The 11,884-nt window shown below is 42.5% G+C and overlaps 1 protein-coding gene across 1 annotated transcript; it reads left to right on the forward strand.

Annotated features, from left to right (window-relative positions):
- The first annotated feature begins 2,115 nt into the window (after window positions 1–2,115).
- Window positions 2,116–8,502, forward strand: DUXA (double homeobox A). Its single transcript, XM_060085043.1, has 6 exons — window positions 2,116–2,140; window positions 5,185–5,339; window positions 6,410–6,512; window positions 6,918–7,063; window positions 7,785–7,899; window positions 8,399–8,502. Exons 1-5 carry the CDS (start codon window positions 2,116–2,118, stop codon window positions 7,881–7,883), a joined length of 528 nt encoding a protein of 175 aa, XP_059941026.1. The 3' UTR covers window positions 7,884–7,899; window positions 8,399–8,502.
- Window positions 8,503–11,884: the final 3,382 nt, after the last annotated feature.

The raw sequence follows: 11,884 nt of genomic DNA on the forward strand, positions 1-11,884 counted from the left end.
CACAACTAGAGAAGAGCCTGAGCGCTGCAACTAACACCCGATATAGCCAAATAAATAAATAAATAAATAATTTTAAAAAAATACCAGACATCTCAAGTTAATGAACTTAGTGCATTTCTACGTATGGGAAGACACAGGAGTCTGGGCTTATTGAAGTTATTCCTTTGATATACACCTTAACTATCTCGGGCCAGTATATTGTTCTCCTCTGTCCTGAACCCCCTCAGAGATATTTTGTGTATCTCTATAAACAACCCACACCATGTATTTACTATCAGTGCTCTCTTTACTACTAGAAAGAGAGCCATCATCATTTTTACATCTAATGTGATTAGAGAGCCAATTCTAGAAACCCAAGAACCAATTCAGAAAACTCATCCTTAAATTCTCTTCCTGTAGAACCACTCTTGGTTCCCAAATCTGTATTAATCAGGGGTCTTCAGAGAAACAGAACAAACAGGAAAGATATATAGATAGAAAGAGATTTATTATGAAGGATTGGCTTACATTCTTATGGAGGCATCTTGGGGACGGGTTTGTGCCTGAGTGGGTTCTCAATGCTGCGCACTTGTAAACAACAGTTAGTTAAGAGGAAATTTATGAGAAAATATTCATGGCAGAGGCTCATGCCTAGAAGCAGTTATTAGCTTACACCTCTCAAGGAGATTGCTTTAGCTCTCTAAGTGGTTTTCTCTACTTACTAGATGGCTTAGGTGGCTCTATAAGGGAATCAGTTTTTTTTTTTTTTTTTTTTTTACTTGGCCACACCGCTGAGGCTTGCTGAGGATCTTAGTTCCCGGATCAGGGATCAAACCCAGGCCCTGGCAGTGAAAGCGCAGAGTCCTAACCACTGGACCGCCAGGGAATTCCCATCAGCTTCTTTACATTAGTTTCCATGGTCATGTTTTCATCTCTTAAGTGCATCATCGCCCTTGTGGAACAAAGGTGCTGCTTAAAGTATTGGGCCTCCTTGGTAGTGTCACCTGACACTTTGATGTCTCCTGAATCACACAAACTTATATGGGTAATAAATTAAAATTTCTCTTTTATCCTCCAGCGCTGTGGAAGACAGCTATAAACAATTGAACAATCTTGTCAACTTCCCTCAGGACTGATCAATGACCTTGAGAAGATTGCAAAGGAAAGCAATTGCACATATGTCCTCACTTGCATCATTCCTACCAGTGCAGGATAGGATCCTGTTTTTATTTATAATTTTTGTATTTTGTAAACATGGGCTTTTTGTAATTAATTTTTTTAAGTATTGCATTCAAATAGTATTTATCTTTTTTTTGCTTTTTTCTTTTCCTGTTTTTCTTTTTTCTTTTCATACAATTGATTTTATTTTTTTGTACTTAGTTTTTTTAATTGAAGTAGAGTTGACTTACAAGGTTGTGCCAATCTCTGCTGAACAACAAAGTGACTCAGTTTTACACATAAATACATTCTTATCTTTACATTCTTTTCCATGATGGTTTAACACAGGCTACTCAATATAGTTCCCTGTGCTACACATTAAGACCTTTTTGTTTATCCATTCCAAACGTAATAGTTTGCATGTACCAACCCCAAACTCTCAGTCCATCCCTCCCCCACCCCCCTCCCCCTTGGCAACCACAAGTCTGTTCTCTATGTCTGTGAGTTTCTGTTTTGTAGATAGGTTCATTAGTGCCACAAGTATTATCTACCCTGATCACAGAATTTTTAGCACCTCCCTTAAACATTGTTCCCTGGAAATGAGAGCCTCACTTGCCTCGCCCTAATCCTGGTACCAGTTATTAATTTAATAAGAAAAGGCTACCACTCAAAAGATAAGTGAAGACCATGAAAAAGCAATTTCAAAAAGAATATGTATTTATATAATAAACATTGGAAAAAAAGACGTGTAAATGCAATAGTACTCAAAAGTGTGCTTGTTCAGGTGTAGAGGTTGGTATAAATGATTAAATCTCTATCAAGGGAAGAAAAGAAAATCCTATCTAGTCCTTCCTAGATTAAGTGGGTGTATGCTTAAGTAAGTGGGAGGGGCCATCCCAGCTGATCATATAAAGCCAGCCTTGCTAGGGCTGTTTATCTCTCTTTTGGTGGAACCAGGCTTCGGAGCTCCCTTCCAAGATGGCCGAAGACAATTCTCCATACAGTAAGTTCCTCACACATCAGACTGCAGTTGTGGTTTCCTTGGTTTGGGGGGGCGGGTTGGGCTGAAAACATAATGGGCTTGTTAGAAGTTGTGGGAATCCCATTTTTCAAACTTTAAAATAACTGTGCTAGGGTAAGGGAAAATCAGTTTTTCTCATGTAATATGAAAATATGCTGTTTTCTGTGCATCTGAGCATTGGGAATTTCAGAAAGATGCAGGCATGTAAGAACTAAACAATTCAAATTATTGTTTAGGGGAGGGAGATGGGAGGAAAAAATAGATGGGAAGAAGAAAAAGGAGAGAAACACACTAAAAGAAACTAAGGGAGGCATCAAAAAGTCCTGAGACCAGAATGTCTTTGGAATCAAAGTAGCTTCCTTATTTCTCTCTCCAGACTGAACTTTTCTCCTGAACTTCCAGCTTTGTCTACATAACTGCTTACTCGTCTGTAACAGGCATCTCAAACTCAACATGTTCCAAACTGAACTCCCAATGTTCAGACCCAAGCTCTTCCTCCTACTGTTTTCCTTGCACAAGAAATGTCAATTGTTCATGCCAAAAACATAGGAAACATCCATGATCTTGTCTTTCTCTCATAACCTATATCTAATCAGGCTGATAATTCTGTTGGCTTTAACGAAATATTTTAGGAATCTTCTGACTGTTTCCACCATCGTCACTGGATTATTATCTTATTTATTTATTTATTTATTTATTTTTTTGTGGTACGCGGGCCTCTCACTGTTGTGGCCTCTCCCCTTGCGGAGCACAGACTCCAGACGCGCAGGCTCAGCAGCCATGGCTCACGGGCCCAGCCGCTCCGCGGCATGTGGGATCCTCTCGAACTGGGGCACGAACCCGTGTCCCCTGCATTGGCAGGCGGACTCTCAACCACTGCGCCACCAGGGAAGCCCTGGATTATTTTTTTAATAAATCTATTTATTTTATTTACCTTTTTTATTTTTATTTTTTATTTTCGGTTGCGTTGGGTCTTTGTTGCTGCACGCGGGCTTTCTCTAGTTGCGACGAGTCGGGGCTACTCTTCGGTGCGTGCACAGGCTTCTCATTGTGATGGCTTCTCTTGTTGCGGAGCACAGGCTCTAGGCGCATGGGCTTCAGTAGTTGTGGCACATGGGCTCAGTAGTTGTGGCTTGTGGGCTCTAGAGCTCAGGCTCGGTAGTTGTGGTGCAGGGGCTTAGTTGTTCCACGGCACGTGGGATCTTCCCAAGACCAGGGCTCAAACCTGTGTCCCCTGCATTGGCAGGCAGATTCTTAACCACTGCGCCACGAAGGAAGCCCTCTCACTGGATTATTGCAAGAATTGATCTCTCTGCTTCCATCCTGGCCCTGATTTTATCTGTTCTCAACCCTGTAGCCCATGTGATCTTATCAAACTGTCAGATCAAGTCTTTTATCTACTCCAAACCCCTTGGTGACTTCCCACCACACTAAGAGTCAAAGGCACATGGTTGGAAGAGGTCCTATATAATCTGCCCTGCCTGGGAGGTCTAGGACCTCATCTGTTTCTGCTTTGTTTCCTCTTCTCCAGACTTATAGCCTTCTTGCTCTTCCTATCTATCTTATTTCTCTGTCATTTTTTCCTCATTACTTTGGTCTTATGCATAAAATTCTATCACGGGAATATACCATATTTTACTTATCCATTCTCCTAGCAATGGGCATTCAGTTGCTTCAGCTGTTACTACAAACAGCATTCTGAAAAATGTCATGCAGATGTAGGCAAGAAATGGATTGCAGGGTTACAATTACTTACTATACATAATTTAAACAAGCATACCCTGATTGTCCTACAGATTATCTTAAATAAATTACATTCCACCCAGCTCTCAAGAAGGGTTCTGATCTCCCCACCTTAACCCCATCATTCCAAGCTGCTGACTTTTATCTGGTTTTCTACCTTTTTGAACTGAAGGTTTCAATTACGATATCTTTAGTTCTAGCAATTTTTCCCATTATGCATTTTAGTATCTTATTTAGTATATAACTTTTTCTATCTCAAGGTAACATAGGTTTTCTTGTACATTATCTTTTTATTTTTAGCTTTCATATGTATTTGATTTTTTGGCATTTATTTTTATATACTGTATATTGTGTGACTCAACTTAACTTTTCTTCATATAGTAAGTCATTTTCTGTATCCAACACTACACTTTCACATTGATTTTGGAGGCTATAGCTATCCCAATTCTAAGTGTGGACTTTAGTCACTAATAATGTATCAATATTGATTCATTAGTTGTGACAAATGTACAGTACTGATATAAGATGTTAATAATAGGGGAAACTGGGTGTGCAATATATGGGAACTCCCCATACTATGTTTTATTTTTTAAATGATATTCATTCATTTAATTATTTATTTAAATTAATTAATTCATTTCTTATTTTTGGCTGCGTTGGGTCTTCATTGCTGTGTGCGGGCTTTCTCTAGTCGCGGTGAGTGGGGGCTACTCTTTGTTGCAGTGTGCAGGTTTCTCATTGCAGTGGCTTTTTTTGTTGTGGAGCATGGGCTCTAGGCATGCAGGCTTCAGTAGTTGTGGCACATGGGCTCAGTAGTTTGGCACACGGGCTTCAGTAGTTGTGGCTCATGGGCTCTAGAGTGCAGGCTCAGTAGTTGTGGCACACGGGTCTAGTTGCTCCGTGGCATGTGGGATCTTCCCAGACCAGGGCTCAAACCTGTGTCCCCTGCACTGGCAGGCGGATTCTTAACCACTGAGCCACCAGGGAAGCCCCTCACCTGCATTTTCTTGACTCATATTGTTCTTGATCCATATGAACATAACACATCAGTTTTTCATGTTGTTTGAAAACAGAAGACCTTGACTCCCTAGTCATGGCATTCAGATCAGCTGAAGAAGTTCAAGAATCACCCTTGTGTGCTTGAGGGCTTTATAATTGAGTGTTGTTTCCTCCTGGGTTCTCGTGGATTCAAAATGAAAAGAGGAAATGAGAGACAAGCTCGAACCTGAAGTTTGAATACATAAAATGACCTATTTAATGCTTCTCTCCTAATCTTTCCACAGAGGCCGTGGCAACAAAGTGTAGACGCAGCCGCACCAAATTCACAGAAGAGCAATTGAAAATCCTCATCAATGCATTCAACAAAAAACCTTACCCAGGTTATGCCTTCAAACAAAGACTTGCTTTGGAAGTCAACACTGAAGAGTCTAGGATCCAGGTAAGTTACAAGTTCTGTATCTCCAAGACGAGAAATAGAAAGTGGGGGGGAACCATTCAGTAAGCACATATCACGTGCCAGTGTGACAAGGGCTTTAAAAAAATTTTTTTTTATTATTTGTTAATTTGGTTGCACCGGGTCTTGGTTGTGGCACATGGGCTCCTTAGTTGCAGCAGGCGGGCTCCTTAATTGTGGCTCACGGGCTCCTTAGTTGCGGCATGCGTGCAGGATCTAGCTCCCTGACTAGGGATTGAACCTGGGCCCCTTGCATTGGGAACACGGAGTTCTAACCACTGTGCCACCAGGGAAGTCCCATGAAAGGGGCTTTGAGTGGCATGTCCTACTTGACACTCAGAATGAACTCCCAAGGATGTTGCTCTTAATCTCACTTCATGAATGTGGATACTGAGGGTGAAGGAGCTCCCAGGAGTGGGCAAGAAATATGTAGGTACACCTCCAGAAAAGAGGAAGTATGTGGTGTTGTGGCACACTTATTCCAGGGTGTAAATCCAAGTAAGTCATTGTAAGCGATGTGGTCGCAGATAGGCAAGTGTCTGATGACATGGTAAGATTCCAGAGGAATTGTGGGTGATGTGAGGGTTAACCTTCCCCTTTCAATGAAATACAATAGACCAGAGAGTAGTGGACTGGTGTGCCATTGCAGATTTAGGCTAGAGAGGGTTCTTAAATACATAATAATTGCAGCATTTATTTATTAACTTAAAAAGATTATTATAGTAAGTCATGTTGGGACCAGGTCATGAAGATGTTAAATGCCCAGCCTTGATCTAAGACTTAGTCAAATGTGACAGGGATCAGTAATAATAATCCTGAGCTTAGGGCTCGTAAGAATCACTCACACTCCCCCTTTTGTTTTGGCCACGTCGAGGCATATGGGATCTTAGTTCCCCAACCAGGGATTGAACCCATGCCCCCTGCAGTGGAAGCACAGAGTTCTAACCACTGGACTGCCAGGGAATTCCCAGAATCACTCCCTTTGGAGAAAGGCAGCAATGGGACTGAGATGATATAAACATGCTTAATTCTCTCATTTTCTTTTCCTCTTGTAGATATGGTTTCAGAATCGAAGAGCTAGGCACAGGTTCCTGAAAAGACCTGAGAAGAACTTAGACTTAAGACAAGACCGAGCTTACCCTGAAGAGAACATTCAAGGTAAATAGCCTGCTCCAGTCCTGCTACCCAGCAGAGCCTCTTGGGTACCCAAGTGCATTTTTATAGTGAAGCCAACTACTGCTCCGAGTGGGAAAAGAACGTTTTCTCCTTCAGGGCCTCCTGTTCAGGGTCTTTGGTAGCAAAGGGCTCAACATGGCCCCTGGAAATTCTTCCCCACAAGGTCCAGGGACCTCCTGAGGCTTACCTGATTTGCACTGGAGTCCAGCAACTCAGCCAAATATTGCCTCTCCTCTAGAACCTTCCATCTTGAATAGGCTGAGACAAGGCCCTCCCAAGGAGAGGCAACATGTTCCAAGTTAGATGGTGGGACATGTTTGGGTTCCTTGTTGAATATGTAAACTGATCTCAAATGTTCCTCTGCCTTCAATCTTTCACCTCCGTCAGGTGTGAGAGACAGACGATGTCGTACCAGCTACACTTCTTCCCAATTACAAACTCTCATGAATGCATTCATGGAAAACCCTTATCCTGGGATTGATTCCAGACAGCAACTTGCTGAAGATATTGGGGTTCCAGAGTCAAGAGTCCAGGTAAGTGATAAGGAATTTGATATTGGTAGGAACATATGTAATGAGACATCTTGGAATGACTTCTCCAACAGGGATTAATTCCCATAGATATCATAAGCAGGACAGATAAAATGGGATTTCTGGTTTGGATATAGGAACTATATCCAGGGCTACATAGGTGCAGCTCTTCCAAAACAATCAATCATTCATCTGTAGAGTGGTATCAATATATGCCTTCAGGAAGGAGGTCAAAGTTCAGTGCTATTAGGTGACTTCTAAAGTCTGGTTTGGGGGCTCCTACAATAGACCTGTGTTTATTCTACTTGGAACCTCTGAAAACCAAAAGTAGTAGCTGTGAAACATGAGGGGTGTGTGTGTGGTGGGGGGCACAAAATAGGTGTTTTAGAGAGGAAGAAAAGAAGTGGAAAGAGAATTCTAGGCAGAGGAGAGAGCTGCAATATAGGCATGGCACCTTAGGGAAAGACTAATACTTGTAATGAGGGGATTGTGGGGACTTTCAGGATATGAAACCCCTCACCAGATCATAAGGGGACTTGGTAAAAGATTCAGAATCTTGAGCTTTATGATAGACTTTCCCAGGCATCATATGGAATGTCAATTATTTGGGAATTAGGCCTAAAAGAAGACACCTCTTCCTTCCCTTTGCCTTATGAGAAGAGCAATGGTGAGGCTTGCATGACATCAATTGTTTTCATTAAATCTCTTTGTTTTACCCACTTAGATTTGGTTTCAAAACCGAAGATCTAGACTCCGTATCCAGAAAAAAAGAGAACCCGAAGAAGCTTCAGCCCAAAGACAAAACCAGGGACAAGATCTCTGAGATGGGCGCATTCAAGGTACCAGCCTGTTGTTCCCGATTTGGCTCACAAGTGGAGTGTCCTGAGTGCTTAGTTGTTCCACATGGTGTAGTCAACTCCAGCTTCCTCTCAGGAGGTGGACGACGTTTCCACACATGTGCCTCCAGAGAGTCAGGGGCTTGATTGGTCCCAGCCCCTGAAGGCTTTTCCCAAGTCTGTGGTCCTCCCAAGGAATTCCACTGCCCACTTTTCAAGCTCTGAACTGGAACCCAGACAACCCATTAGTATGTGAACTTGGTTCACTGATGTTTTCCTAGTGCCTGGCCCATAGTAGACAATCCATAAACTTTTGTGGCAGGTATGACCGAGTGAATGGAGGAATGAATCCTCAGGCGTGTTCTGCCAGGGGCCGGCTAATGCATGGCTTTCCCAAGAGGTAGGAGGTTCCATATTTGACTGGAAAGGTGGGAAAGAGCTGACCTCCCTTTTTGTATGTATAAATTGGCTTCTTCGATTTTTCTTTCCCTTTCCTCTTTAGGTTTACAGAATGGCACTCCCTAGTGACTGTTTTATTTCCCTGGAGCCAGAACAAGGTGAACAGAGAGACAAATTCAGTGTATTTGATGTCATCAGCCTGGACTCCAGATCAGTTCTCTTCCTGGCAACATAACCTTCCAAACATACCTTCACCTTCTTCTTCATCTTCTGGAGACGGTAAACAGGACTTCAGGACTCAGAGGCAGATGATACAAAGTACCACACAGCCCTAGTGATTGAATCTAGATTCAGAGTTCAACAGATCTTGAGGACAATGAAAATAAACTTATTAATACCATTTTTATGGTCATACAAATAAATGACCGATTCAAGTAAAAATCATCAAAACATATGTGGTGTTGTGACTTTGATCAACTGTGCTGATGTACTGAAGCCTCCATAAAAACCCAGAAGGATGGGGTTCAGAGCTTCTGGGTTAGTGAACGCATGGCGGAGAGGAAAGCGATGTACTTGAAGAGGGCAGGGAAGCTCAGAGCCCCTTCTCACATAACTCGCCCTATGTAACCATCTGGCTGTTGACTCATATCCTTTAATATCTTTTGTAATAAATCTGTAATCTAGTGAGTTTCCTGAGTTCTGTGAGCCACTGTAGCAAGTTAATCAGACCCAGGGAGAGGGGTTCATGGGAAACTCTGATTTATAGCCTGGTGGTCAGAAGTACAGGTAACAACCTGAACTTGAGATTGGCGTCTGAAGTCGGAGGAGGAGTTGTAACGGAGCAGGAGCTTATGGTGATTTTCCAGGACAGATCCCCCTACCCCCATATCCTCTGCCTGCTGTTTGTCTGTAGAAAAACTTTAGCTGAAGAATAAATTTAATCAGAGAAATAAGAAAAATGCAGAAATGAAGGAAAACAGTCAAACAAGATGAAATAATAGTTCAGCTATTAAACAAAGTCAAGGATCTTCAGTTCCTTCTCAAGGCTATAGATCATATTCTGAGCCATATCCTTTAAGCTGTTTTGTAGATACTGAAACCCCACCAGAAGCACGAAGTTAACTACATGATAACCAGACTGTAGCCACAACATAAGAGCTAAGCCCATGTGCCACAAGTACTGAGCCTGCACTCTAGAGCCCACGAGCCACAACTACTGAGACTGCGTGCTGTAACTACTGAAGCCTGCACACCTAGAGCCTATGCTCCACAAGAGAAGCCAGCGCAATGAGAAGCCCACGCACCACTACGAAGAGTGGCCCCCCGCTCACTGCAACTAGAGAAAGCCCATGCGCAGCACCGAAGACCCAATGCAGCGAAAAATAAAAATAAATAATTTATTTAGAAAAATGTTTTTTTTTTAAAAAAAGAAATATGATCTAGGAACTTTCCCATGTCTCCTTACAATATTACCCTATAGTTTCTGCCATATGGAAGCTTATGGCCCTCAAATGGATATTCCTCCAGCACTGACTCTCCTCTGAACTGAATCGATGTGCTCTGAAAATCTCCCCAAGGCTGGGAGAAGCTGGATAGTCAGTGGTTCAGCAACCCACATTCCTGCACCATCTTGTCACAGTTGTTGGACCACTGGCAGAGACATCATCACTCCAGACCTCAACAGCCTCATCTGTAATAATGCGATGGGCGGGAGAGGCTGTGAGAATTAGAGGGTGTAATACAAAGAACTGAGAAGGGTGCCCAGCAAAAAGTGATTGGATATGTTCATTACTATCTTTATCTTGAGAGTTGCCGTCCCACAGGCAGATTCAGGGGTTTCCCAGCAGATGAGGTGGAGGGGACCCTTCACATTCACCTTAACCCTGAAGTATCTAAAACTGATGTTAGCCTCTAACTCACAGCCCCAGTTTCTCTTCCATGAGCCTCCTCTCCTACTTGCACTGCTTATTCTCCAAATGGATGCCTTTTTAAGCTTAAACAGATTATAAACCTTTCAATGGCCCATGGTTTTCCCTTTCTGTTAAATCTCAAATTCCCACAAAGGGCCACCTCTCCTGCCACCCCATCCGCCCCCACCTTACTTAGCATTAACCTCCTCACCAGCATCATATCAGTCTTTCTTCTGGTCCTTGGATATTTTGTTTCTTTCCTACCTGAGGACTCTTACCAATATTCATGTTTTCTTTTAGGTGCCTTAGTGTAATATTTTAAGTTTCTTCATTTAGGCCATGTATATTGTCTTGAAATTTATCCTTATAGTTTGGTTCTGTTGGGATTAAGATATAGGTTTACATTATATGTTCTAATTTATTAATGCCATCAAATAAATAGGTACCAGTGTTTTGAGGTGCACATTTATTAAATCAGAAAGATCTGTTCATGTATTTTTTTTTATTTAATTTACTTATTTTTGGCTGCGTTGGGTCTTCGTTGCTGCGCGCAGGGGCTATTCTTCGTTGTGGTGCATGGGCTTCTCATTGGGGTGGCTTCTCTTGTTGTGGAGCACAGACTCCAGACACGTGTTCTTCAGTAGTTGTGGTGCACAGGCTTAGTTGCTCCCCAGCATGTGGGATCTTCCCAGAGCAGGGCTCGAACCCGTGTCCCCTGCATTGGCAGGCAGATTCTTAACCACTGTGCCACAAGGGAAGCCCTCTGTTCATATATTTTTCAATGAAATGGTTACTAAAACGCTTTCCAGATCTGCACTGATCAATAGGATAGCCACTAGCCACATGTAGCTACATAAGTTTTAATTTAAAATTAATTGAATTAAAAATTCAGTTCCTGTCACATTAGCACATTTCTAGTGCCCAGAAGTCCATTGTGGTTTGTGGCTACTATATTGGTTTTGATTTTTGGTTTTCTGTGGCTACTATATTGGGCATCCTATTTGGCTTCTGGACCCAATTCCAATGTGTGGAGGTTGGGGGGGGGGTTCCCCTGACACTACCAAGCAATGCTGGGGACACCAGCTGGGTATCCTACAATTCAACCCAATTCTGGCTCTTATCTACTTGGAGATAGTATCATATTCCACAGGTTAGGGGCTCAGTCCTAAGACTCTGTTACTGAACTCAGGTTCTGCTGCTCATCACTCAAGAATCCAATACAGAGAGACAAGTGTTGAGTAGAAACAAAGATAGCTTTATTGAGGAAGCTGACCATTCTGGGGAGAAGCTAGACTCATGTTCCAAAAAAACAAATCCCCACTGCTGACCAAGGGCAAGAGATTTTAAAGGGGAATTTCAGGAATGCACAGGTCAGGGGTGGGGGTGGCTGTGTGAAGAGTAACACAGTCATCTCTGACAATCATCTTGACATTGTTCACGTGGTGGTCTGATCAGCATCATCTTGATGGTTTTAAGTACAGTTAATCTTCAATTCCAGGGTCAGTTTATTCCCACTTCCATGAGGTGAGTTCTCAGAATTGTGTAAGATGGAGAAGATGTGGGATCTTCCCGGACCAAAGCTCGAACCCGTGTCCCCAGCATTGGCAGGCAGATTCTCAACCTCTGCCACCAGGGAAGCCCCCCTAGATCATATTTCTAACGTGTTAGGTTATAATTAC

The sequence above is a fragment of the Mesoplodon densirostris genome, chromosome 19, assembly GCF_025265405.1.
Source record: "Mesoplodon densirostris isolate mMesDen1 chromosome 19, mMesDen1 primary haplotype, whole genome shotgun sequence".
NCBI classification, from domain to species: Eukaryota; Metazoa; Chordata; class Mammalia; order Artiodactyla; family Ziphiidae; genus Mesoplodon; species Mesoplodon densirostris.

What these genes read in the sequence shown, in the direction of transcription:
- DUXA (XM_060085043.1), top strand. Translation starts at nt 2,116, where the DNA reads ATGGCCGAAGACAATTCTCCATACA. An exon ending in CGAAGACAATTCTCCATACA is followed by an intron (nt 2,141 to 5,184) that starts GTAAGTTCCTCA and finishes ATCTTTCCACAG; the next exon opens with AGGCCGTGGCAACAAAGTGT. An exon ending in TTCCAGAGTCAAGAGTCCAG is followed by an intron (nt 7,064 to 7,784) that starts GTAAGTGATAAG and finishes TTACCCACTTAG; the next exon opens with ATTTGGTTTCAAAACCGAAG.